Source organism: Mastacembelus armatus, chromosome 17 (assembly GCF_900324485.2).
Source record: "Mastacembelus armatus chromosome 17, fMasArm1.2, whole genome shotgun sequence".
Lineage (NCBI taxonomy): Eukaryota > Metazoa > Chordata > Actinopteri > Synbranchiformes > Mastacembelidae > Mastacembelus > Mastacembelus armatus.
In genome coordinates, this window is record NC_046649.1 from 15,245,537 (window position 1) to 15,271,216 (window position 25,680).

Genomic DNA, 25,680 nt, shown 5'->3' on the forward strand with positions numbered 1-25,680 from the left:
AAATTAAAAATGCCTTTAGAAAAAGGATGTTTTTATAAATACACAAAGGTTTCAGTTTATTTTACCAAGTGGTTGGTGATTTGTCTTAAAATATGAAAAGCAAAAATCAAGAACTTGCTTTGTTTCTTCTTAAAGTGCAGTATAGTAGAAAAGAGTCTAACCTGCATGTAGCACCATGACATCTGCTCTGTACAACGTTGATGTTTCTGTCCAGTAGCCAGTTTTTGAGAATTTTTGAAATCTCATCCTGGCCTGCTGAGACCCAACAGTTGGTCAGTTTGGCCTTGTAGGTGAAACTATCACTGACTGAAGGTGCCACTGCCTCATCTGTTACCAACAAGTAATGTACAGTTTCTCTACTATTATCGATCACATGTGCTGATTTATTGTTTTCTTTTTTTGTTTTCAGTTTACTTTGATATGTTCTGTGAACTTTCTTATAAAGCAGTTTTCTATTTCAGCTGCACATCGCTCTTCTTTTCCACTTTCTAAGAAGACATTCCACAGAAGCAGATGAAGAGTCCATTTCAGGTTTTTACACAGATAAAATACAGTTTGTCTCTTATCCGTCTGTCTTGCCACTGTTCAGTGCAAGCTATATAAATCAAAATAGAATAAAAATAAAAATAGACCTAAACTGTGAATTATTTTGTCTGCAAATTTTATAGCCATGATAGTCACAACTACTGGGTCACTGCTGTTTAGTGGTGCAGTTTGTTTTTCTGGTATTTCTGTGGAATTAAATACATACTTCCCATGGTATACTCCCCCATAAAGTCTGCACTTATCCCTGACTAACCCTGTGGGCTCTGTGAAATAAAACCTTACTGTCTTCTAAAGGATAGAGGAGGCTGACAGTTAAGGTATACTTTGTGGAAAATGTAACTTGAAATGTACACATGTGCTTCAAACTCACATTGCTCTTTCCTCTGTGTCATTCTGTTGCTTAATTTTTCCTGTTTCTCAGCTCTTATTTCCACCATTTTTTTTCTCCAATATATCTGGGTCGAAACCACATTCCTCATCATCATCATCATCATCATCATCATCATCCCACACACCCAGTTTATTTTCTTGAGTAAACAAGCTGTTTCTGCACACCCATGCTCCCTCAGATGCTCTTTATTAAGCGCCTGGAATTAGCTTTACTTTTCTTGAATACGAGTGTGTGTGCGTGTGTGTGTGTGTTTGTGTTTTTAAGGTTTAAATAGATTTGGGCTGAGATTGTAGAATTCTCACCAAAAATAGCTCACTTACATTGTCACAGGCAGAAAAATGCTTTGTGGAGGCGGATTCTAATCACACAGAGAATGTTGTCCTCGCAATAACCCAGCAAGAGATGTGAAAATGTTTATGTGATTATCTCACAGCTAAACCCAAGAGAGACATGGGAATCATGTAGAAAATATTTGGCAAAGTTTAGACTTACATTTAATATTAGATCACAAATTGACAAATTTGTTATATTAAGAATGTGTCATTACCTCAGTTGTATATCTAAAATTGACATATTCCGTTTTAAATTGCTGCCCAATGACTAGTGGCAAGCTGTTCTTTAGATAATACTGTTTTCATTTAATCTAATATAAAAATATAATTTATTTGAAGATTGTTTCAGAATATCATGTAAGGTGTTACTCAGTCTGCTTTGGGTTTTATAATCACAGAGTCAACACGCTGATTAAAAACACAGATTCAGTTTAATGGATGTGTACACACTTCAAACATACATGCTGATTTTGAAGTAGCTAAACTTTGGTGAGAACTTTTTATCTGTGTTCAAGAACAATTAATATGACATTCATTACAATGTTAAATTGGAACCACATAAATGCAATTCTAACAACATTTTAACATCTTAGGCAACAGTATCTAAGTAGAGTATTACTTACAGCTAGTGAACCTTCACAGAAGGTGTTTTAATGTTAACTCCATAATGTGAAAAAAGCAGCTAAAGTAAGCTGAATATGCAGCACTAAAGTGGTATGATGATCGAGCATATAGTACAATAAAATAAAATAAAATAAAAAGTTTTTAAAAGTGTTTACTGTGCGTAAGGTTTAAGCTTTAATAGCTAATAAAGCACATAAACATATAAAGACATGCAAAAAAAAAACCAATAAGACATTAACCGTGTTGGTGAACAGTTCGGACAAGAATTCTCAATGGAACTACGGTGCATTCATGTATAATCAGTTTAAATAAATATAAAGTGCACATACTACATACAACTCATGACACAAACTGCACAAATCATCTTATGTTCATACACACAATATACAACTATTAATTATCCCCTAATATATAAGAAAATCAGAATTTTTAATCTACAGGTCTTCCTCTATTTAGCCCAAAAACACTTTACAAAGTGATGTAACACAAAAACACAAAACCACAAATGACAAACTTGACAGCTGAGTTAGACACAGTTTCAAGAAGAATTTAACTATAACTATGAGCTTTATAATGCAGTGTTGATTGCAAGGGAACTGATTAATGTGATAAGATGATCCTCTTATTTTTTTTTCACCCTCTCCAGCTTTACAGTATTGGATTATACATTAATCAAGGCATATGTAGTACATGGTGTAGTATATGAACAACCCACCATCAAACCCCTGTTGAATAACACTGTTATCATATTGCATATTGCTTTGGTATATTGGTTACTTTAACAAAACACAGTGGATCACATATCAGGAAAAGGTTTAAGGATTATCCTGAATTTCGGTCATGCCACAGCATGGACTGAAATTTAGGTAATTTATATGGACAGGAGGGTTGGTCCAAGTGGCCACAGATGGAGCCATCACTGTTGTTGAGCCCTAAAAAAGACAGTGTGGGGAAATCCACTCTCAGATGACTACTATTACATCTGGCAGATACTGAGTGTGTTATTTGTGCTGTGCTCCCCTGCACAAAATTTGAGACATGCTTCCCCCTTGTGGATGCATTGAAAATGTTCCTATGACAGGTTGTACTAATATTTACTACATAAAGACTGAAATTGGTCAAAACAAACTACAGACCAACCTTAACCATCAGGAACACATGATGATCGTCGGGATCTGCACATAGTTTTCTGTGAAATGGAGAAGACCAGAAATAATACTTCAGTAAACATTTCAGTTCTAACAGTGGCACATAGTTTAGGTTTCTGTATTTCTTTAACATATTTCTTTAATTACACCATATTTTTTTATCTTATTGAGGATAAATTCAGGACTGTACTGTGTATTGTACCTTTGTATGAAGGCGATGATGAAGCACTGGATCAGACAACCAAGGATGTCGTAAAGCCTCAGATGCCCCCATCCTCCAACTAATGAAAAACACAATGTCACCCACAGATTATTCAATGCACAGATTATGTTTTAATGTGACCAGGTAGAATGTAAATATTCAGAAGAGAGATATAGTAAGACATAAATGGAAGATATACACCTCTTATTTACAACAAGGACTTTGGAGATGAAATCTTTGGCTTCTTCAGACGTTTCCAAAAACTCTTGTTCCTCAAAGTTCCACTGACAGGCCAAGATGTTATTAAGAGTCTCACTGTCGTCATCACCCAGGAAGGGAGAGAGACCACTCAGGCTAACAGGAAGAGACAAACAGCCATTAACAACAATTTTTAAAGTTTTTGCATGTGTTTGTTTTTTACTTACAGCATGTAGGTGATGACGCCGAGACTCCACATGTCTGTGTTGAATGACACAAAGTCGTAGTTGACAACTTCAGGAGCGAGAAACTCTGGAGTGCCAAAATTGACCCGCAGCTTCTCCCTTGGTTTATATCTATGTGGTATTTATGTAATCAAAATTCATGTCAAATGCATTTTTGATTTTTTGTGATATAGCGGTCAATAAAATTTGATTTTAAAAAAGTACACAGCACTACTTACATCCTGGCAAGACCAAAGTCGATGATTTTGACCTTATTTGTGACTCTGTTCACGCAGAGAATGTTTTCTGGCTGAAATTTGTTTAAAAAAAAAAAAAAAGATTAATGCTTGAATACATTTATTGATTAAGCTGTGGGAATGTTCTAGGTCTGTTCTAAAAAATATCATTATGTCATAAATATGACTTTGTTACCTTTAGGTCCAGGTGTAAAATGTACATTTTGTGCATGTGCTGCAGGCCGTCACAGATCTGCCTGATGAACACCACAGCATCCAGCTCCATTAAAGTGTAGTTTTCATCAATGATCCTATCAAACAGCTCCCCTCCACCAACACTAAGGTTGAAGACAAATGCATAAAAGCACTAATCAAGCACCCCCACATATGAACTCCAAAGTATTGTCTTATTTATTCTTGAGAACAAATATGTCATGCAAAGTGAAACAAGTAACGGAAATTCTAATGGGCATTACTGAAGTAACTCTAGGTTTAACTCTAGTTTTATGTTTTTTTCAAGCAAATAAACATGCTGAAAATGTAAAAGAAGGTGCATACTATTCAAGTACAAGGATGATGTCATTTCTTGACTCATAAGCTGCATAGAGCTGGATCAGGTTGGCATGGTCCAGATTATTCATGACCTGGATCTCATTCTTCACGATCTCCTACCAAAAACACAGACAGATGCAGAAGCAGGCAAACAGAGACAGATGCAAACATAGACACACGCAGACAAGGGAGTATGCACACACACAGAGGTGTCAGCTGTTCTCTACTGTGAGACAATGCATCTTCTCATCAAGGTCAGATATTTCTCACTTGGTGAGAAGTATTCTGTCAGCTTCTGTTCCAAGCATGGCTCTGTCGCATAGAAGTATGTACTAAAAATTGTGGCTAGGCCCCTCTCCTGCTGTCATATGGCGTGGCACTCACTATAGTTAACTAACCCGTTATCTTTGAAGTGTATGTTGTGCGCTGTACCTTTTCTTTCTGACTCCTGGCTTTAATGACCTTCGCTGCCAAAGTGAGACCAGAGGAGTTTTCCACACATTTGTGCACCTGACCGAAACGACCCCTTTAAAACACAGAGAGAGAAAAAAATCTGATTTATATAGTTGCCAACTTTATCACCTGAAACTGTACATCTTACCCGCCTAGAAACAGTGGTGGCAGAGAACAGAAACAGTGTTTTAAGTGTTTTCCCATGACAAATCAAAAGCTGATCTTGCTTCAAACAGGGATGTTTTAGAAGAGTATACAGCTTAGTCTGTTATTTTATTAAATCTGAGCTGGGTTGTGTCTCATCTTTGAAGACATGGATTACCACTTAGTGATTAGCTACCAGCTGGCATTGGAGATACAATTTCACATACCAGTCAGTCCTAAAGTAAAAATAACTGCTGTGACTCTGAAGTTATGAAGCAGGGGAGAGGAGATGGGGTGGAAGAGGGTTGTTACATAATTAGTCTTTTGGGAATTGAGAACGTCTTTCTCACTGTCTTTGATTTCAACAAAACAGATTTGAAAAGTACAGCACTCACCCGCCCAGGACCTCTTGCCAACTGATGGTGTAGAAGTTGCTGATCTGGTTGGGCTTGGCTGACACAATGCGGTGGTTAAACGGAGCAGCTGGAGGAGGAGTGGTGTCTAAAGGATGATGGGAGACAAGAGAAAAGATACCATCAGACTGAAATATATACAAAGCAGGATGTTTTTTACAGTTGAAAAATCAACTTGTCACTGTTATCTACTGGGACTATGAAATGGAAATAGTGTTTCTCAGTTACATCAAATCTGTTCTGTATTACTCAAGTATTTAAATTTTCAACTTCCCACCACAATTAGAGGTCGATCTGACTTACCAATGAAGTACTGCTCAGCATCATCATCCTCCTCCTCCTTTTCTGCATTACTTATTGCATTGTTTTCCTTTCTTTCTCTCTCTATCATTTGTTTCAGGTTCATCTGTATTTCAACACCATCTGCACTGAAGATGGCCCAGGCCTCAGAATCAAGCATCTGCTTGTCCTCCTTGTTGTCTTCCTTCTCCTCTTCCTCATCCTTCACCACCACCTCATGGCTCAACATGTGTTCCTCCAGTTTAAAGTGTTTCTCTGTCACAATGGTCTTGATACTTGTGCTGATGACCTCTACTGTCTTCTGCTTGGCCACTACAGGTGAAGAGGACTCTTTGTGCTCATCCGCGCTGAAATAGAATTGATCATAGATTATTTTTTTATATTAATTTTTATTTCAAATTGAGAGGTTTTTTTTAATGTTTTGTGTGTTTTAAGGTGGAATAAAGCTAATAAATAAATAAATGATGATGGAATACAATGCTATAGTTGGCCAGTGTTAAAATACAAATAAAAACATTACATTTGATGCTTATGCTCTGAACTCTATTAAAAAGAATCATGTGTCATTGAATCTGTTATTGTGTACACCGTTATTTTAGAAACAAAAATCAAACAAAAATTCTGTATAGTATATATAGCGTATAGATCTTAAAGTGGCATGATAAAATGTTATTTTTCACAGCTCATTTGATATTTGAGAATATGAAATCATCATATGATTCAACAGTAACTGACCAGTCTCTTATGGAGGAGCCTACCTTGTAGAAATTGGTTCTTTTTTGTCATCTCGAGCTGCAGGGGGTTCTTGTACTTCAGCTACTTCTTTAATAACAGAAGCATCTTCTTCCTTCTTTTCCACTGGGACTTCAAGTTTTTTCACTACATCTTCCACATCATGCTTGGGTTCCTTAATAATCGCTGCCTCTTCTTCAGGCACATTGTCCTCAAACTCCTCCTCACTACCTGCCTCAACGACATCTTTCTCAGTCGCAACCACTTGGGAATCTTCACGTAGGTAGTCCACCAAGTTGCAAGCAGACCCATCAGGTTGTTGAGCTTCAGGGGGCACTCCAGCCTCTAGATCCAGATCCAGATGATCAGGGACAAGGTGGTGACCTGATTTCTCTGCATTTTCCTTGTTGAGTTTCTGCACCTCTTCAGAAAGCAAAATCTTCTTCGCCAAGGAGAGGGAGTCTACCAAACAGAATTGGTGGATTTAGTGTTTTACAGCCTGGTGGATATTCATAGCTTTCTGACATTATTAAAATGCATAATTACTGAAAGAATTTTTGGATATAGATAAAACATAGGTTTGCCAGACATTTCACTCTGAACTAGGCTTCTGTCCCAGCATACATACTAGTAGTATTTACCAGTGTTCTGTACTATAATAGTATAATAGAATATCATTCTAACACATGAAGATGCCCCTGTCATAGAGATTTTGAGAGCAAATGCAGGCTTTTATGTACATTGCTGCTCGTGTATCAGATTATGAGAGTTTAAGCACTGACATATTTTTTTTGCAGAGCTAATAGTTTCAGTTGATCTCAGCACCTGTTGTGTCTGGGGGTTTCATCTTTTTTTGAGCTTTCAGATCCTTAGGGCTCAAACATGATTTCTCTTTCCCCTCTTTCACTTTGCAGTCCTTCAACTGTGAAATACAAATAAAAACAGTGAAAGCCAAAATCTGTTTATCAAGTCTAATTTGTCAATACAAAATTCTGACATCCTCAAATAAATTATAGCAGCTATAATAATGGACATTCATAATGTGACATTTATAATGTTAGTAGATTTTCTTCTTCATCTGGAGTTTGCAGTCAAAAATAAAAAAATCTATCTTGTTCATACTGGTGCTATTGACCACCCCAAAATGAAAGGGAACAATTGTTTTTTTTTCTTTGCCAAATTTACTATAACATAGGTCTGGTGTGGCTGTGCAAAAAATCTTACAATGTTACATTAAGAATGAATGTCAGTAAGAGGGAAAGGTTGATATGATGAAGTTAAGGTCACATGTAATACACAAAACAGATGGATAGACAACAGCAGGGCAGAGAATTTATAGCTTATCACTTGTCGCACTCAGCAATGGAATGAAATGCTGACCCTGTGCGGAAAATATTGCAGGCGACAGTATGAAACACACTAAACACTCTCTGATCAGGTTAGCATGGAAAAATCTGTCTTGAACCCCAGAGTGTCTCGCATTTGTTCCCTGAATGGTGTCGTGAGGTAAACAGGAAGGTAGATATTTTGAGTGCAATGTTTCCCCAGTGACAGCAGTGTTTTCAGGAGTCCAAATCTCTGATTGGGAGTATGGGGGGGAGCATGTAGAGGCCACAGAAAAGGGAATTGCTTAAAAGGTATGTCACACTTCTGGAGGTCGAGGAAAAAGGTGCAAGCATCTGACAAGCACTCTGACGACAACAGAAATTCCCTGAAATGTGAGTCATTTGCAAGCTGCCAGACTGGTATGTGATCATTAATCATCTGAATACAATCAAGCCATAAACTTAAAGGCTTCACTAAGTTATGTCAGAAAATAACACAAATACTTATCCAAAACTGAATGCATTGTTGCACACAGTGCACTAACTACTTCATACTGTATGTACTGTAATAACATTGTCACATGATTTCACAACCACTGAGTTTGCTCTGTGCTTGCTGGTTAAAGAGGAAAAGAGATATCTGCATCTATATAAGTAATAGGAGTGTTGTCATGTCTGTAAGTGCAACTCGTGTCTCTGATACCAAGCAGCATTTAGTGACCTTTAAATGGGTTCATGGGCTGTCTCATGATAAGTTAATAAAGACCAAACATGCAGTTTAATTTATAGGTGAATTTAGTGTTGCAGGTAATGTAATGCCTACAAAACACCACTGGTTACCTTGTGAAAATCAAAGAGTTTGACATCATTATCACTAGCAATAAAATGTCATGGGGATATTTTTTACTCTGACATTCTGCAATCAGCAAAGACTCACAGAGTCTTTAGGCAATACACACTTTATAACAAAGAGCTACCTACTGGAAACCAGTGATGGAGAACAAGGCAAATAACTGGCACGAGCTGTTGCAAAGAGAATGGTAGGGAGACTGACTCACTACATTTTGTTGACATCAGACTGCTAGTGAGTTGATGAGGTGAAACACTGAAGCCCTGATCCAAAAACACTTATTCCAAACTTTGCAGCTCACATTTCACCCCTTCACATTGGGCCCTCTCCTGCCCAGCCAGGACATCTTATCAGGAGCCTCAGGCTCATGATAGATGATCGTGTTTTATTCCGCATGGGTAGAGATAGAGGATGTATAATTGTGAGTCAAATCCAGACTGTATATAAGCTATAAGTGACATTTATATTGCTGTTGCTTACATAGCGGTATAAAATTAGCATTCATAATTACTTTTCCATCAATCAGCAATTGGCAAGTGTAAACATGCTGAAGCCCAAACACTATCCCTGCTCATTTTATGAAGCACTTGACAAGCCAAGTCACATTCATAGGCAAGAGAGCTGTTGGTCAGCTTTGCTGCTATGATCATTTTCATATGTTCTGCCAAGAACAGTGAGATCGTAGAAAGATCTAAGAACTCAAAATCAGCATAGGAAATATATAGCATATTTTGCAACACTGACAAGATCGAGACTAGATGTTGGTAGTGATGTGATGTGGAAAGTGGCAATACTTCAGAAACTGTACCTCAAAATGGTAATTCCACACTTCAGAATCTGAGCTTTATGCAACAGCAATATAATGCAGCTGCTCCACACTTGTCTACATGGTAAGTACTAAATTATTTAGTTTAGCTTCTTATTTCTGACTCTTCTCACCTTGTCAAGCTTCTTGTTTATTGAGTCAGTTGATGATTTCTTCTTAATTACTTGTTTCCCTTTATTGTTTATTGCAGGCTTGGAGCCCTTCCGAGCTGCAGGGCCTTTGCACATCAGCTCCATAACCTTCGAATTCTTCACCGTCTCCCCAATGAAGCTGATCACCTGCTGCATGCTGAGGACCAGTTTTTCCACCCCTTCGAGCTTCTGAGCTTGCTGCTCAGACCGCTGATTCACCACCGACATGATGGTGCTCATCTTCTGGCAAATCTCCCTCACCTCATGCCCCATGACCTGGGTCTGGTTCACTACCCTGGGTGGAAGATGGATCTCCTCCTTATCAACCTTCAGATTCTCCATATCCTTTTCAATTATGTCAATGTCCTCCGACATCCCATCTAGTCGGTTGAGGACTTTTACTTGAATGTTGATGAGCTTGTCCATCTTGCTGCTCAATGAATCAATTCGAGTTTGGATGAGGTCAAAGTGTGCACTGTTGCCATCTCCTACTATGTTCTTTGCCAAGGCACTCATGGCTTTCAGTGATGTGAAAATCAAGTTAAGGCACCAACGTGAAAAAAAAAATAAGACCAATAACGTCAGCGAAAGAAATGAAGACTTTTTTAAAAATAGTAGCCAGTTCCACCCTTCAGTGCTTCCTGTTGGTGTGCAAAGTAATTAAAATACAAAAAAGTGAAACAAACAAAAAAGAGATTAAAAAAAAATTTCAAGATAAAAAATCACCAATTACTAGCAATGAAGATGAGTATTTAAAACATCCAAAAATATAAACTAATATTACATTGAAAAAAAAAATTATATATTATTATAACAATTTTACCCTGGTGTCTGCTTCTTTGCACTGTAGGAAGGGTATTGGCAATGGTGTGAGCCGGTGTCCCTAAATGTAAATGGACAGCTTACGTCAGCAGGGGGGCAAGTGTTTGGGGTGGGGGCTTGGCACTGCTTCAGCTATGAGACATTTGAGACCCTTTAAGTGTTAAGCCTAACACCGTCACTCACCTGCTGGGTGTCAAAATGGTCACTGTCCACAGTACTTCACTGAGTAAGACTCATGGGACAATCATTAAATTCACACATTCATTTTTACAAATTTTCCTACTCAAGCGACATTAACTTGTCATATCAGATGCGTGAGCCACAATTTGCTGTATGCGGTATTGTGAATGGATACCATGTTGCAATGCAAATTCCCTCCCTGAATGGATGTAAGTTGCACACAGTGTCAGGGGAAACATGAGAAAGTCTGTGGTTCCTGGAGAAGGGGACCTACAGTAAGATGCTTAGTCCTTCTGATGAAAGAAGAGATGAGGGACACACATGATTTACACAATGCCCACTCACTGACAAAACATCCACTGATAAACCTCCTTAAGAGAGTATGGGATCAAATTTAACTTAGTTCTTGTAATACAATCGTAAGCCATGTTCTATATAAACCAAAATATGTCTGATTTATTCTAACAGATGTGTTTATGTCAACTTATATAAATACTGAAGCACGTTAGGGAAACAACATTAGTGTCAAAATCATTTAAAAACTAGATGCACCTACTGTTGGTTATTCAAAGTATTTCCTCTAAACATTTCTTTCACAAACTTATTTTGACCCTATAAATCCACAGATGATAGCACCAAGCTTTCCTCAGGCCACCATAAAATACCTTTGACAACAGAGGCACAGACTGCAAATTGAGCCACAGTGACCCCAGCCAAACCCATGTCATGCCAGTGGCTCAAGCCAAGAACTGGGCTCATGAGTGCATGACCAAGAAGGGATGTGAACTTGGCAGACAGAGTGGAGTTGAGTGAGGTAAGGAGATGGAAGGGAAGGAAAGGAGTTTATCTGCCTGTTTGCTGTTTTCATGACAAGTCATAACACCAGGTTGCATATTATAGGTTGCTTATTTAGATAAGAACCAATGCTGCTTTCAGCAAAGCCTGGTGTAATTTTCTTATACCAGTGAGGCTTGTAAAAGGAGATCTGGGTTCACTCGTGCAAGGTGGCTCAGGCAGAAAAAAAACAAGTGACTCTGATGAGGCAGAAACAGATGAGAGGGAAACTAACTATCAATCACTCAAACAGAAACAGGGACAATCACACCTGTCCTTGGATGCCCACAGATGACAGACAGAGTAGGTCATTTGGAGCATGTTGAGTGAATTTGTGTCAGGGTCATGGTTGGCCAACTTTCGTATGCAGTGATGTGCATGGAACAGACAGACTGGATTTTTTCCACACAAGCAGCAAACAGAATGTAAAGAATTTATTTTTGAGAAATGCAACAAAGGGTTGCTAAAGAAGTCTGCTGCACAGTAAAGGTTAATACACAATGGCACTCACAATGATATTATAGCTTGCAATGCTTAGCAGTAGGGGAGTACTTTAAGGTTCTTAAACCCTGCAGAGGATATAAACAGACCACTGAAGCTTATGACATAAAGAAAATATCAAGTTTATATCACTTACACATTACAGTGAAGTGAAAGCCAAAGAAAGAAACAGTATCATGACTAGTACTCAGAGTCCCCTCTCACCATCTCTGCCAAGCCCAAGTATGTGTATACACAGACCAAGCACACAAGGCTGCAGCTGAGAAATCACTGCCCTGTCTACTGCGTGATTAAAATGTCACTTAGTTAAGGTGACAGCAAAATGATTAGGATGTTTGGTGACACTGTCACTGCATGGATGTTTGGAAAGCCTGTGTAAATGGAACAATTCAGTGTTTTTGTATGTGTGTGCGTGTCCTGGTTGACCTTGTAGTTTGAGCTGAAGGGCTTGTAGACTGGAAAAACGTTTAAGGTAAATTGATATACAGCAGCTTAGCTGCTTTAAATAGTAAAACCTAAGGACACCATGTATGTTTGTACTCCTAATGATTGTAGAATCACAATCTTTTTTTTTTTTTTGGCTGTCTTTTGAAGTTAAGTATTTAGAAAATCTCTATAGAGCATTAGGATGGTTTATTACTATAGTGCTTCAACTAATGAATAATTTCACTATATCTTTATTCATGTAATGTACATATATGCAGGTGAATAGGGTACCTGATTATAACGTGAATGATCATAAGAACATAGAAAATAAATAAATACCTCAATGAAAATTTTGTAGCCAAACAACTGCTTAAAGTCATAGACATTCAATTAAGCCTGATTTTGTTTTTATAATAAACAATGTATATTTTGGAGATGATAATAACTGAGAGTACGTAGAGTGAGAGTAACCTGAATCAGTACTTGACTGAATAATAAGAACTACATAACCCTCCATGTTAGGTTATTTGCTTGGCATCTGAGACAAGGTGAACTGTTAAAATGGAGCACTGCCGCCCTAACAGAGAACACAATGTCCTGTGAAGCACCAAGTCTGTGTGCTGTGGCTACTGTCCAGTCACCTCTTCAACCTCCACTCACACAGCCTGCCGGCTCTCGTTATACTTTCTCTTGGAAACCTGTGTGCTTAAATGTGTGACAGCCATGAAACTTTACTCCTCGTACAAATGTCTAAGTATCGTCTGCACTTTCTTAGTCATGTCAGGTTTTCTCTTGGCATGTATTCACATTGTAAGGCTGCACTTTGACATACTTTTTGTGTTTATATAACTCTAGATTATATTATACTAGTTCAGTACATAGGATCAACATAATGTACAAATAAATTCTTACAAGTATACAGACTAAAATGCATTTCAATGTTTACAAGTACAGATAGACATATATGGCTGTCTGGCCTGTGAAAGGGCCCTAATGCCTCATAGAACTGGAATATGTGAAACTCTATGTATCTGGTCTCGTTAAACATTGTACTTTTTAATCACACTATACAGTTACTAGTTACTTAAGACTCAACACACCAAACATAAAATTATCTTATAAAATACACAGGGGTTATGTAACGGAATTTTTATGGTGTGGTGTTGCTGGCGCTACTAAAGTACAGGATCTTAATCTTCTAACTCAGGTTTTAGTTTGAACATTAGGTGGCATTGTTGATCTGCATAAAAACTCAACAGTGAGTTTTCAGAGGTACAGTGGGAGCTGTTTTAGCTGTACACTATAAAAACAGTTCACACAAGTTCTGCTACATAATTTACTTATAATACTGAAAGGTACTTTGGGGAAGAAGAGCTGAAGGTGCACAGTAATATTTACAAAGCAACACACGTCTGCTCACAATCTGTTTGGACCGGAAATGAGCAGAAAATGATTATGTTGCAGGATGGGTACTAATTATGGTTCAGCTAATAAATTATCTGAGAATAGCTAAATAAGTGGTTATATTGTTTGTTTTGTCTGACCAACAGTTAAAAACCGATAAGAGTTAGAAAACAATAAGACATACATTTGAGCATTTTTCTGGAATCTATGCATTATGGCAGTTTTGCTTAATCAAATGAAAAGAAACTATTTTTATTTTTTATTTTTCACCTAATTGATTAATCAATAAATTGTTTCAGTCAATGATTGTTTCAGTTGAGTCAATACAGCAATTAGGAAAAATTACGATAAAATTATTTGAGCAAGGATGATATACAAATCTCATATAGCCTAACTTTCTATTATAGCAATGCTCAATGTAATTTCAAAGGCGCTGCTGTAGTATTTTTATTTCCTTCCACCAAAAGTCAAATTTGTTGTGGAAGATATTCCTAGATAGACTATTATTATCAGTATCGAGATGTAATGTGACCTTTACATTAAGGATGTCATATAGGGTAAAGTTTAGTAATAGAATACAAAGAAACCTTACCTCACATACTACGCATGGATCCCTTATAGTACATGTCAGTGTGGATCTTCTAAATGCCAAAAGAGGAATGGAAACAAGAGAGGGGACAGGGGCTTCTGCTTGTCTCTGAGGTGTACTATCACACCAATAAAGATAACTACAGAGCATGTGATTTTTAAGCAACATGTAGCATAAATATTTATACCAAGACAGAATTCCTTCAGTATACTGTAACTAAGCATTATGCAGTTTAAAAAAAGGCAAAGTGACATGTACTCATTTAGTTTGAAAGAAAAAATTAATGAAACAAACAGTTTCATAAAGTTTGAAAGAAACAAATAGATGATGCAGATATTAATTTCATAACTGAACATTATCTGGTAGGAAAGCATTTTGCACTTGCATTTTCAACCATATGTAATATGACATTGATGTCACCATTAATAGCAATGCTATACATCACAACGGCCATGTAAAATATTTATTCACTAGATGGCAGCAAAAGAACCCTGTATTTCATTCTGTCATGCTCTTCCACTAGAGCTCATTGTATCCATGCAGCATATTCTTTATACTCTGCACTGATAAAGACCAGCAACATCTTATTTCATGTTTTAGCCTTTCTGCTGCCATCCATAACATTGAAAAAAACATATGCATCATTATTACCAGTCTCGACTTCCAATCACATTAACACTGAACGATAATCCGAGACCTAACTAATTCAATTAGATTTGCCATTTAGCCGAAGGATAACACATGAAGGGTGAGCGAAAAGTAAGCACTTACATAAAATGTACACAATGATGACTTCCATATGTTGGTCATGCTTACAATTTTCTAGACAAAATATAAAAATATAACATTAAAATTTGTTTAAAAAAAGTTAATAAAAAAATAATAGTAGTAAATAATAAGCACTAAGAAAACGTTTCTTGTGTGAGGGTGAAGTAATTAAGGCACTATATTAAAGATGAAACTTGCAACACAAGGTGGCTGAGAGTCCACCATGTGGCTAAGAGCAACAATACATCACAAAAGCATCATGCATCTGCTCTGTTCAGTAGAACATGTGAGGTGGATATCGTCCACAGATTTCAAGCAATTAGTGTACATTAGTTTCTGATCCAAACTCTGCACCGTAACCTCTTGCAGCTCATAATGCATGAGTGAAGCTGTAGAATATTAAAAATATAATACAACTGTATTGTTCTTAATTGTTATTTGTTCATCTTGTAGTTCTTCAAAACATTAAACCATACATATACTAATAAATCAACAATATCAATCATAACATGAAAAGGTCATTTAGGGAATTCTCTGTCAATAAACCACACAAAATGAAACTGTAAAATGTGAATAGCTTTACTAGACCAACAACTTCTATGCCACTTGGTTAATATTTTTGCTGTTTTTTTCTTTTAGAAAGCGTAATTGTGGTAGTGTCAGTTAATATTTAAATACTATTCAAGAAATCCGACATACTTAAATATACCTGAATGGCAAAAGAAGTGGATGCTCTATGTCTCCTCCTGTAGCAGAGTACATCACACAGCCTGTGCCACATGTAGGAGGCAACCAGACACATGCTGCTGACAAGCGAAATATCCCAGCCTGTAACAAAGTTCCCCATGGGCTTCGCTTTACTTTTCATCCTTCTTCTAGCGCCTTGTGTGTCCTATCTTTAACTACAAAGGACGTCTTGGATCTTAGGAAGAAGTGTCTCAAGTGGAGGGTTAGAAGAAATGACAGCTCCTTTCATGGTACAGACCGCCCAAAGATTAATACTACACTATCCTCCACAGCCTCTGTTAATTCTGTCAACCTTCCCATCAGCACTTACAGCCAAAGGACGGGCAGTTTGTCCTCCTGACAAAAGAGTGACAGGTGCCAGCAAAGGGTTTCTGAGAGACATTCTCTTATCACTCTGTCCAACCCCCAGCAACCTTTACTTCACAGCAAGCTTTTTTTTTCTATGGCCTTTTGTCTTATTCCTCTCTCAGAAATCATGCCTATAAACTATGTGAACCACAGTCTAGGGAAAGCAAGATTAATCTTCAACACAGTATTGACATTTAAAAAGGACAGAATTGTGATATAGTGTCTAGTTTCCATGTCTCTACAGACCTTGGCTGTGGTGTAAATAAATAGCCAGTGCTATGAATGTCACGCCAACTATCCCATGGGACTTATACTTTATATCAGCTTCCACTCTCTGCAAACCTAAAGTGCAACAGGCAACATAAACAAAAAGGTAATTTCGATATAGAAATATTATTAAATGCCAATTCCAGTTACCTTTTAAGGCATAGTTTATGTATTAAATGATGGTAAGTACCTCTGAGGATTTTTGAACTCTTCAGTGTGTTGTGCAACAATCACACGCTTTGGGTGTGAAATCCAAATGGTCAAAAGGCCAAGAATGCATAATGCAGCCAAGGGTGGCCAGTCACAGCTATGTGCAGTATGTGTGGAAGCTTCCCTGGGCTCCTCCAGCTTCACCACTGACTTTGCCAAATACAATAATGAGCTCATTTTTGGACGAACGCAGTGCTCTCACTGCTTGAATTAATCTGTTGGCTGCCATGGAGAAATAAAAGCAAAACCCATCTTTGATTACTTATAAATGGCTCGTTGTGTTTTACAGTAGATTACTTAAGCTTCAGCTATAACATGTGATTAGCTGAATCTCAGACTACATATTTTACACTATTTTTGGTTCTTCTTGGCTATCAGACAGTTTGGCAGTGGATAAAATTAATGCATGCAAAGCAATTCTGGCACTTGTACAGTGGGTAAGCTCTATACATGGTATCATATTTTGCCACTTTATACTCTGGTAAATATTATGGTTTGACAGTCTTGGTTAAAGTAGGAAAACTGGATTTTTTTAATCTTTAAATTTAGTAGATAATTAGTGACACAGTCTCTTATTTAAAAAATTAACATGAAAGCTGAGCTATGTTATATAAAAATGTATGAGACTTTTAGTACCCTCTGCTGGTAGCCTATTGGTGCAGACTCAAAAGGCTGATTCAAAAAGACTAAACATATCTATATAACTAAATACAATTTATAAGGAGTTCAGGAACTGCATGGATACCTCTGGTTCAAACTTCATTTCCCAGAAGCAGCGCATTGTTTTCACCTTCTCTAAGTGAGGGGAAAAGGCCAGCTTGGTCATGTTTTGGCCAGTGGCACACTGATGAACTGACTTCATCTTGGCCATTCTCCCTGAGGGGGGCACTTGGCCACCAGCCCTTTCCTTCTGAACTCTTGCTCCGTCTTCCCAGCCTAGTTGGCCTCTGTGGTGTGTTTCTCTTGGCCGAGCTTTTACCTGAGCAGAGAAGGAGTGACATACTTAATGAGGCTGCAATAAAGCACCAGTGCAGTTTAAAAAAAAAATAAATGCAGCATTAAATCATTTCAGAGTTTTGTTTTTTACTTACAATTCTCCTGAATTTTTTCATTCATTTAAATTATAAATCACTTATATTGCCATAATATTGCATTGAATTTGAATTGCATCGTACATCTTTGGGGACTATTAGCCATATTATTCAAGGCAAGGCAAATTTATTTGTATAGCACCATTCATACACTACGCAATTCAAAGTGCTTTACAAGGCATATAATTACATTAAAAGCATTGAAAAGAGCATCTAAAAACAAAGACATTTAACATAAAATAAATTTAAATCAAATAAAGTAAATTAAAATAAGACATAAACGCACATTCAGCCAGTGCAGTAAATCTCAGAGCTGATAAACAATGTCCTGGATGGCTCATGCAAATTTGTTGTTCATGTTTGGAAGTGAAAAGTCAAAGGGAAATGCAAATGAGTATTAGGCTAATTAGGCTAATTAGACTAATTACTTTTTTATGAAGACAACAACTCCGTGATCTTCCACTCTGTTGATCAACATACGGAGCTGTTGCCTAGATATTTGCTGCATTTACGTACCACAGTATTCCGGAAATACAGGTCTCCATCCAACCTATGTTTTGAGAAATCTGTTACAGTCATATATAAATGACAAATTAAAATATGCCATTAGTATCATTCCCAAACGTCCGACAATATGCATTTAGCATTTCTGGTTAAAAAAAATGTCATGTGGACCGGAAAACCCCTGATGTCGGACTGTCCCATCAGCACATAAACGCGCACATACAGGAAAGAAACCAAATGAAGTTCAGTAAAATGTTATTGAAATGGTCGTAATCTTTGGATGAACGTCATATTCCGCCAGTAAAAAGGGAGAGGCACATTTTGACATAACGTTTAGGAAAAGCAGAAGTTTCCAACGATCACTGTGGAAATGGTATGACATGGCATGGTCATGTGATTAAAGGTCAAAGTTTTGCGGGAAAGAAGATGGCGAACGAGATGAATTCTAATGTTACAGCCCATGACTCGGTGCAATGTCCTGTTTGTTTTAAAGGCTTCAAGGCTGCCACAATTAACGGACACCTCGACGTATGTCTGCTGACAAGCGCTACTGACGATAGCACACCTCCTTTAAAGAAATCTCGCATTACTGGTGAGGTTGTGCCGTCCAGTCCCACTGTCAACAAAGGTGCGTCCAGCTGCTCTTCAATGCCAGGGCCACCGTCATCTCCAGTGTTTTCTCTCTTTCAGACCAACAAGAGTAAAAGTTCAGGTCAGAGTGAACGGGATGGTTTGTTTACCAGTAAACAAAGCGCTTCCAGTGCGGTCAACAAGGGGCTTAAACGTGGCTTACTGAATGAGTCTGAACCTGGAGCAGCAGGTACAGAAAATCTGAGCAGCCAAATATCTGCGCCCAGCGGGAAGACCTCAAAGACTTTACGGGATTTGTCACCACGGACGTTGCTAACCATGGACAAGCCTTTGGCGGAGATGTTGAGGCCAAACACACTGGAGGAATATTTTGGTCAAAGTAAAGTTGTAGGCCAGCAAACACTCCTAAGATCACTTCTCGACTCCCAGGAAATACCATCTCTGATCCTGTGGGGACCACCGGGATGTGGAAAGGTGCGATGGTGAAAGACCCCCTGCCCTGCAATAGATATTTGCAGCAGTGACCTACTGATTTTTGTAACACACATCTCCCTGAACAAGAGTAACTGAAGCCTGATGATGCCCAACTATTAGTGAAAGGGATGCAATTTTCATTACACCATAGATCTCTGATTAATCTATTCGCTCTATGAAATGACAGCAAATAAAATTGTCTGTCTAAAACCTACAGATACACAATTGTTTCAGCTCTAATGCAACAATTGCTTTAAACAGTGCACCTGTTGGATTCCTACTCCAAGCAAAGTACTCAAAGTCAAACTCTACTCCATATATTTTATGACTATGACAAAGATTTATTTTATCTTTGACTATTTTTTTTTTCAGTTTGAGTCGTTTAATTGATAAAATATTAGAATTTTGGGGGAAAATATAATTTAAAAAATAAATGAATTTCTTACTGCCTAAAATGACATCTTAAAAATTTCTTGTTTGGTGCAGATGTTCTGTTTGCCAGATCTGAATACAACATGTTAATGACTACTTAGGTATGCTAAGCTATTAGCATGAATTGTTGTACAGCAGATTGCCATACTTACACTTGACATGCTTTACTAACATTTAACCTCTGCCAGTTGTCTTACATCATTATTTTACAGGTGGCTATCTTTAGAGCTTTTTAGAAGGATTTACATAGAAGATGGGAATAATAAGCTTTTAATGGAAGGTGCATTATGTAACCTGGAATATTAAGTGGCTTAAAAAGTAGGGAATAAAGATATACAGGTGCTCACATCTAAGATAATTAACATGCTAAAGTAGATCATGCTTTTACTTATTTTTTTCTTGAAGACATTGCATATGCTTTGAAAACATTGTTTTGATTGTCTTCTGTTTTTCAGACCACTCTAGCTCACATTATAGCCAGCACCAGTAAAAAGAATGGCACAGCTCGTTTTGTCACTTTGTCTGCAACCAGCGCGTCCACCAATGATGTCCGAGAGGTGATCAAGCAGGCACAGAATGAGCTCCGATTGTGCAAGAGGAAGACCATCCTGTTCATCGATGAAATTCACCGATTCAACAAATCCCAACAGGTGCGGTATGAAGCCGACAAACCTGGTAATGTTATCTGAAACTACCCAATCAGCCAGAGTTTTAATAACTTCATGGACCATTAGCTTCACAACACACTGCTGCATGACTCAAGCAGTAATGACAGTAAATCCCTGCATTAATTCAATTAGATTCTTATTCAATGAACTGATATAATTCGAAGCCTGAAAACACTTATCACAGTAATGTAAGTGTAAAGGAGTGTAATCGTAGTGCTAGCAAAATGTGAAAATTCTCTAATAGAGATTCCGAAAGTAGCCAAACAAATACTTACTCTTGATATTCTGTCCTTTCAGTCATGGGCATTGTTTTAACCTCTTTTCATTCTAGTTTACTCTCTCTCTTTTCTTCACTTAATATGTGGTTCTGTAGGACACCTTTCTTCCCCATGTGGAGTGTGGGACGGTAACACTGATCGGGGCAACCACAGAGAATCCGTCCTTCCAAGTGAATTCTGCCCTGCTGAGCCGGTGCAGGGTGCTGGTCCTGGAGAAGCTCTCTGTGGAGGCAATGGGCTCGATCCTGGGCAGGGCCGTGGCCACACTGGGGATCAGAGTTTTGGGACAAGGTCCAGCAAATCATAAAGATCAGGAACAAACAAATGGACATGAGTAAGTGCTCCTCTGGGCTCCGAGCCTTCTGTATCATGTGTCATCACCAAGTTTAACCCAACAACTCACAATCCTTTGGTTGAGTGTGAGGCCTGCCCTCTCCTCCTCTTGGTGACATCAGATAATATATGGGGAGGCCTGTACTAGAATCTGTTGGAGCCACTGCAGTCACCCAATTTCTGGTCTGGTCTGATATGTTGATAGAATAGAATATGCATATGAGTTCTTCACAGTGAGACAGCTGAAATATGTAAACAACTTTCCTTTAAACCCGTCAGCTCTGGAATATTGAGTCACCTACGTAATCCAGACATGAATAAAAAGTAGCACATTTACAATAAACTGCTAAATGTTAAGCACAAATACTTTGCTTTCAGTGATCATATCAGACTAATATGAGAGACCTGAGAGGAAGTATGTTTTCAGATATTTATTATTATAAGCAGTAATCTGGCAGCAATGACCTTATTGTCAAATGAACAGAAATACCTAAACCAGATGTTTATTCAACATTTATCACCATTATTGATTCAGATTGTATTTCGTGATTGTATAACATCTTTACAAAAAAATTGTATAGCAAAAAGAACTGATATTGATATGTTTAATCTTTTCCTAGGCCAAAAATTTACATTGAACAAAAAGCTCTAGACACCATAGCCTACCTCTGTGATGGAGATGCAAGAGCAGGACTTAATAGTCTGCAGCTGGCTGTTCAGGCTCAGATGAGCTTGACCCGGCCCAACACTTTAGTACAAGATGGTTCTTCTCAAGAAATACTGGTGAAGGAAGAGCATGCCAAAGAGGGTCTTCAAAGGTCCCATATTCTCTATGATAAAGCTGGTAAGACAAATGTACTTATCATTTTAATGTTACCAAAATGACCCCCATGAACCCCACTGTTCTTCATCTTGCGCTACTTTATGGCAGACTTTTTTTTTTTTTTTTCACCTGCTGTGGTAACTTCCATGCAGTGCTTTTCTGTGCTTAATGAAGTTTTACTAATGATTGATAAAAATTAGACACTGTTACTTACTTGATAGGTAAGTAATGCATACATTCAGAATTTTTGTTTAGTCATCTTGCAATTATTAGTAACTTCAGAATTGTGTTTATTAGCAGGTGGTAGTGTAATTTAAGACACCCCAGTCATTAATACCTCCCTATGTAACCCTCCCTGCCTGCATATCCATGGATAACCCCCCCTCCCAATATGACTTCTACTAGTCCACCATATTGTCCTGTTACATAACACATCAGCTGTCCCAAAAGACTGAGATTTACTGTTCCCTCCTTCACAGCTTGGTCTAACTGTCCCTCAGCATGACTAATGACCTAAATGGAGACAGTATTTTCCACTTCATTATGGCTTTATATACTCTGCTATTTATTTCCTTTTATGTTTTTGTATTTGATTTAGTGCAGCATGTCTTTATGAGAAAATGTGTATATAATAGTCTTTGGGCCATGGTAAAAGGTCAGAAAATAGTTCATGTTCTGCCACCTGAAGAGCAATCTGTTTTTTTGTTTTTTGTTTTCACATGTTGATGTGTTGTTTGTGTATCACAGGTGAGGAGCATTACAATTGTATCTCAGCACTGCACAAGTCTATGAGAGGCTCCCATGAGAATGCCTCTCTCTACTGGCTGGGCCGCATGCTGGAGGGTGGTGAGGATCCCCTCTATGTGGCTCGCAGACTGGTCCGCTTTGCCAGCGAGGATATTGGTATGTGAAATATCAGTATCCCACCATAGTAGTTTTTTTTTTTTTAATCTGATATAATTTAATTCACTGTGAAAGTGCCACTTTTATGCGAGCCAGTGTGTTATCAGACCTGGACTTCTTGACCTTTGAGCATGCCTACAAATGCATTTTGTTGGCATGCTTTTGTAGGATTTTGTGCAAGAAAAGTTATTTTTATTCAGTTAGACTGGAAGCCCTCTGTCTCATTTCTCTCAGGTATGGCAGATCCCTCTGCTCTTCCTCAGGCTGTGTCTGCCTTCCAGGCCTGTCACTTCATTGGGATGCCTGAATGTGAGGTAGGCTTGCCTGATGCGTGTTGATTTTGAGTCTTCAATTAAAGAGTCAGTCTGCAGTCAGTTGTCTACAGCCAGTCTACAGTAGTTGTATCCCAGTGAGTTTACTTCTATCACTCTACCCTTGTACCTCTGCTCTACAGGTGATACTGGCTCAGTGTGTGGTGTATCTGGCACGAGCACCCAAGTCGGTGGAGATCTACAGGGCCTATGATAATGTTAAGGCCTGTCTGAGGAACCATAAAGGCCCCCTGCCCCCTGTCCCCCTGCACCTCCGCAATGCCCCCACCAGGCTGATGAAACAATTAGGCTATGCTAAAGGCTACAAGTACAACCCAGCCTTCAGCGGCCCTGTAGAGCAGGAGTACTTACCTGAGGAGCTGGAGGGCATCAACTTCTTCACCTGGACACCTTCAGACCCATGAGTTTGTCTTGTAAGCATTTACAGTACATAATATATTGTTTAAACCAAGGATATCCAATGAAAAATAATCCCAGCTGTTGGGACATGATGTAAGTTTTTTTGGAACTGCAGATCAACATTCACACTTACAGTTATGATTTTGATGTGTTTTAATTACGTGATCATTTGTAAACATAAAAGAACCATATTCGCATCATTCAGCCATAATGTTATCTTTAAATACATTTACAATTTTACTTAAGTCTGATGTTTTTGAACACGTCATAGAATGCACATAGTCTGTTTTACTTTACTTCTGCTTACGTTCACAGTGAGGTTCTTTCTCATTCAAAGGAATTACAAAACAAAACGAAACACTAAATATACACATATGCTTTTGTATTTGCATAATGGATATAATAGATTATATGCTTGGGGTTTACCTTTGTCCTGTTTTTGTAAAATATACGTACATTGTTCACATTGATTAAAATGTTGCTTTATGATATGAATACTATATATTATGTTATTATTTTATATATAATCAATATATTGTCATAAAGCACAAAATGGAGATGATATGAACATTTTATGTACCATAGTGTTGTTCAGTATTATTTAGTTATGGAAATGTTTTCAGTGTCGGGCCATTGTCTGCAGAGAAATAATACAATTTAATCGATTTACACATGCATTTCACAAAGCTTACTTAATGTCTTCATATAAGTGGATTGATTTTGGACTGTGGTCGTTTTTGCATTTTTTTCCATTTTAGTGATTTGCCTCACCTCATTGATCCAAGGAGAGAAAGATGCCACACGGGTAAATACTGTAGGCTTTTGAGGAGTATTACAACCACGTCCATCCACAAAACTGGTCACTCCTTCGATATACCATCTACCATCTCTGCCTTTACAGAGTCACCCTGCAGAATGATTGGAGATATTGGCCCGCTGGACAATGGCACATTTTGTTTCAAACAAAGCTGGACACTGTGCTCTTACGTGGCATGCTGACTTGCTCTCTCCTCCAGCACAGACCATTGTTGTCTTTGCTGAGCTACCCCACCAGTCACTTGGACTACAGACACTGTGACTTACTACAGGAAGTAAGGCCTGCTGTAGTCTTGTTGCTTGGGGACCTCCAGCTAAAGAGAAAATTACATACTCGGTGCAATAACAGCTGAGGATTTGAACAAGATTTGATTTATCTCTATTGGTCCCACAGCAATGAAGCACACAGCAACATAACCCAGTTGTTAATAGACTTGGCAGCACATCTTACAGTAGAGACGACCCCAGCCTGTGACATAACAGGACTGGTTGTGTGAAAGTGTAGCACCATATTGAGGCAGGCAAGCCAATTGAACTTTATCACTGATGACAGCACTCTTCTCCAGCTTGAGCAAGGCAGTATCATTCCTATGAAACACCAAGAATTAAACATGTCATTAATCTTATTTTCTTGTTCAGAGTAGTTATAATACATAACTGTATGGAGTGTCTGTTTTTTCTACAGTTTAAGGTGTATTCATTTACATTTGCAAAACTTGTTTACCCAGCTGCTGTTAATCAGAAACTCCCACGGTAAAAACCTATTTCAAGGATATATTTACTGTGTTATTTAATAGTCTATGCTCAGATATACAGCACTGTGGTTATTACAGAAGGGACTGTTACCTATCCACAAGACCCACAGAATAAACTTTTTTTTTCACCATAACAGACTATTCAGGTCCCTCTTCCTTGTTCATGTCATGTTCAGCAAGAACCACCCTGTATGTATGAAATCTGATTGGAAAATAAAAGTTTTAATTTTTACTCAATAAGCAAAATGTATGTGTTTTTCTTCATATGCATATAGGCTATAGCTGCTTTTATGTTGACATAAACATGTTGTGAAACAGAAAAGAGTTTGTACTGACTCGCCTGCCATTTCCAGCTGTATGGATGAGCTTCTTCCCCATTCACCACACGACTGGTGTTGGGCTGGTGGCTGGGTTCACCACACCCTGACACTTTCATGCAGTGAGAGTCAGATAAGCTGAGTAATATGCCTGGCTTGTGTTTGTATGTATTTGTTTTTTTGTGAACTCATCTGTCATAACAACCAGAAGGACAAATGCCAGTTCCATCTCTTGAACTGC

The 25,680-nt window shown here is 38.1% G+C and overlaps 2 protein-coding genes across 8 annotated transcripts; one reads left to right on the forward strand and one right to left on the reverse strand.

The window, feature by feature from the left end:
- Positions 1-1,681: 1,681 nt before the first annotated feature.
- mylk4a (myosin light chain kinase family, member 4a) lies at positions 1,682-20,887 on the reverse strand. 3 transcript variants are annotated; one of them, XM_026313285.2, is made up of 14 exons: positions 20,759-20,887; positions 17,469-17,702; positions 7,321-7,417; positions 6,522-6,957; positions 5,767-6,110; positions 5,446-5,551; positions 4,886-4,979; positions 4,460-4,569; positions 4,098-4,239; positions 3,905-3,975; positions 3,669-3,797; positions 3,445-3,597; positions 3,244-3,322; positions 1,682-3,082 (listed from the first exon to the last, which is right to left on the reverse strand). In XM_026313285.2, the coding sequence occupies exons 2-14, from the start codon at positions 17,592-17,594 to the stop codon at positions 3,035-3,037; spliced, it is 1,935 nt and encodes a 644-aa protein (XP_026169070.1). In that variant the 5' UTR covers positions 17,595-17,702; positions 20,759-20,887; the 3' UTR covers positions 1,682-3,034. The 3 variants fall into 3 exon arrangements, with proteins under 3 accessions (XP_026169070.1, XP_026169069.1, XP_026169071.1); XM_026313284.2 differs by lacking the exons at positions 17,469-17,702; positions 20,759-20,887 and adding an exon at positions 9,610-10,169 and having other exon boundaries at positions 1,682-2,825; positions 3,034-3,082; XM_026313286.2 differs by lacking the exon at positions 20,759-20,887 and having other exon boundaries at positions 17,469-17,723.
- wrnip1 (WRN helicase interacting protein 1) lies at positions 10,714-25,316 on the forward strand. 5 transcript variants are annotated; one of them, XR_003296048.2, is made up of 9 exons: positions 18,698-19,383; positions 20,271-20,465; positions 20,857-21,095; positions 21,715-21,938; positions 22,665-22,820; positions 23,055-23,134; positions 23,275-23,565; positions 24,310-24,356; positions 24,453-25,316. XR_003296048.2 is itself a non-coding variant. In XM_033325642.1 (8 exons), exons 2-8 carry the CDS (start codon positions 18,967-18,969, stop codon positions 23,554-23,556), a joined length of 1,593 nt encoding a protein of 530 aa, XP_033181533.1. In that variant the 5' UTR covers positions 10,714-11,443; positions 18,812-18,966; the 3' UTR covers positions 23,557-24,046. The 5 variants fall into 5 exon arrangements, 4 of the variants coding, with proteins under 4 accessions (XP_033181533.1, XP_033181534.1, XP_026169075.1 ...); XM_033325642.1 differs by lacking the exons at positions 24,310-24,356; positions 24,453-25,316 and adding an exon at positions 10,714-11,443 and having other exon boundaries at positions 18,812-19,383; positions 23,275-24,046; XM_033325643.1 differs by lacking the exons at positions 24,310-24,356; positions 24,453-25,316 and adding an exon at positions 18,273-18,691 and having other exon boundaries at positions 18,812-19,383; positions 23,275-24,046.
- The last annotated feature ends 364 nt before the right edge of the window (positions 25,317-25,680 follow it).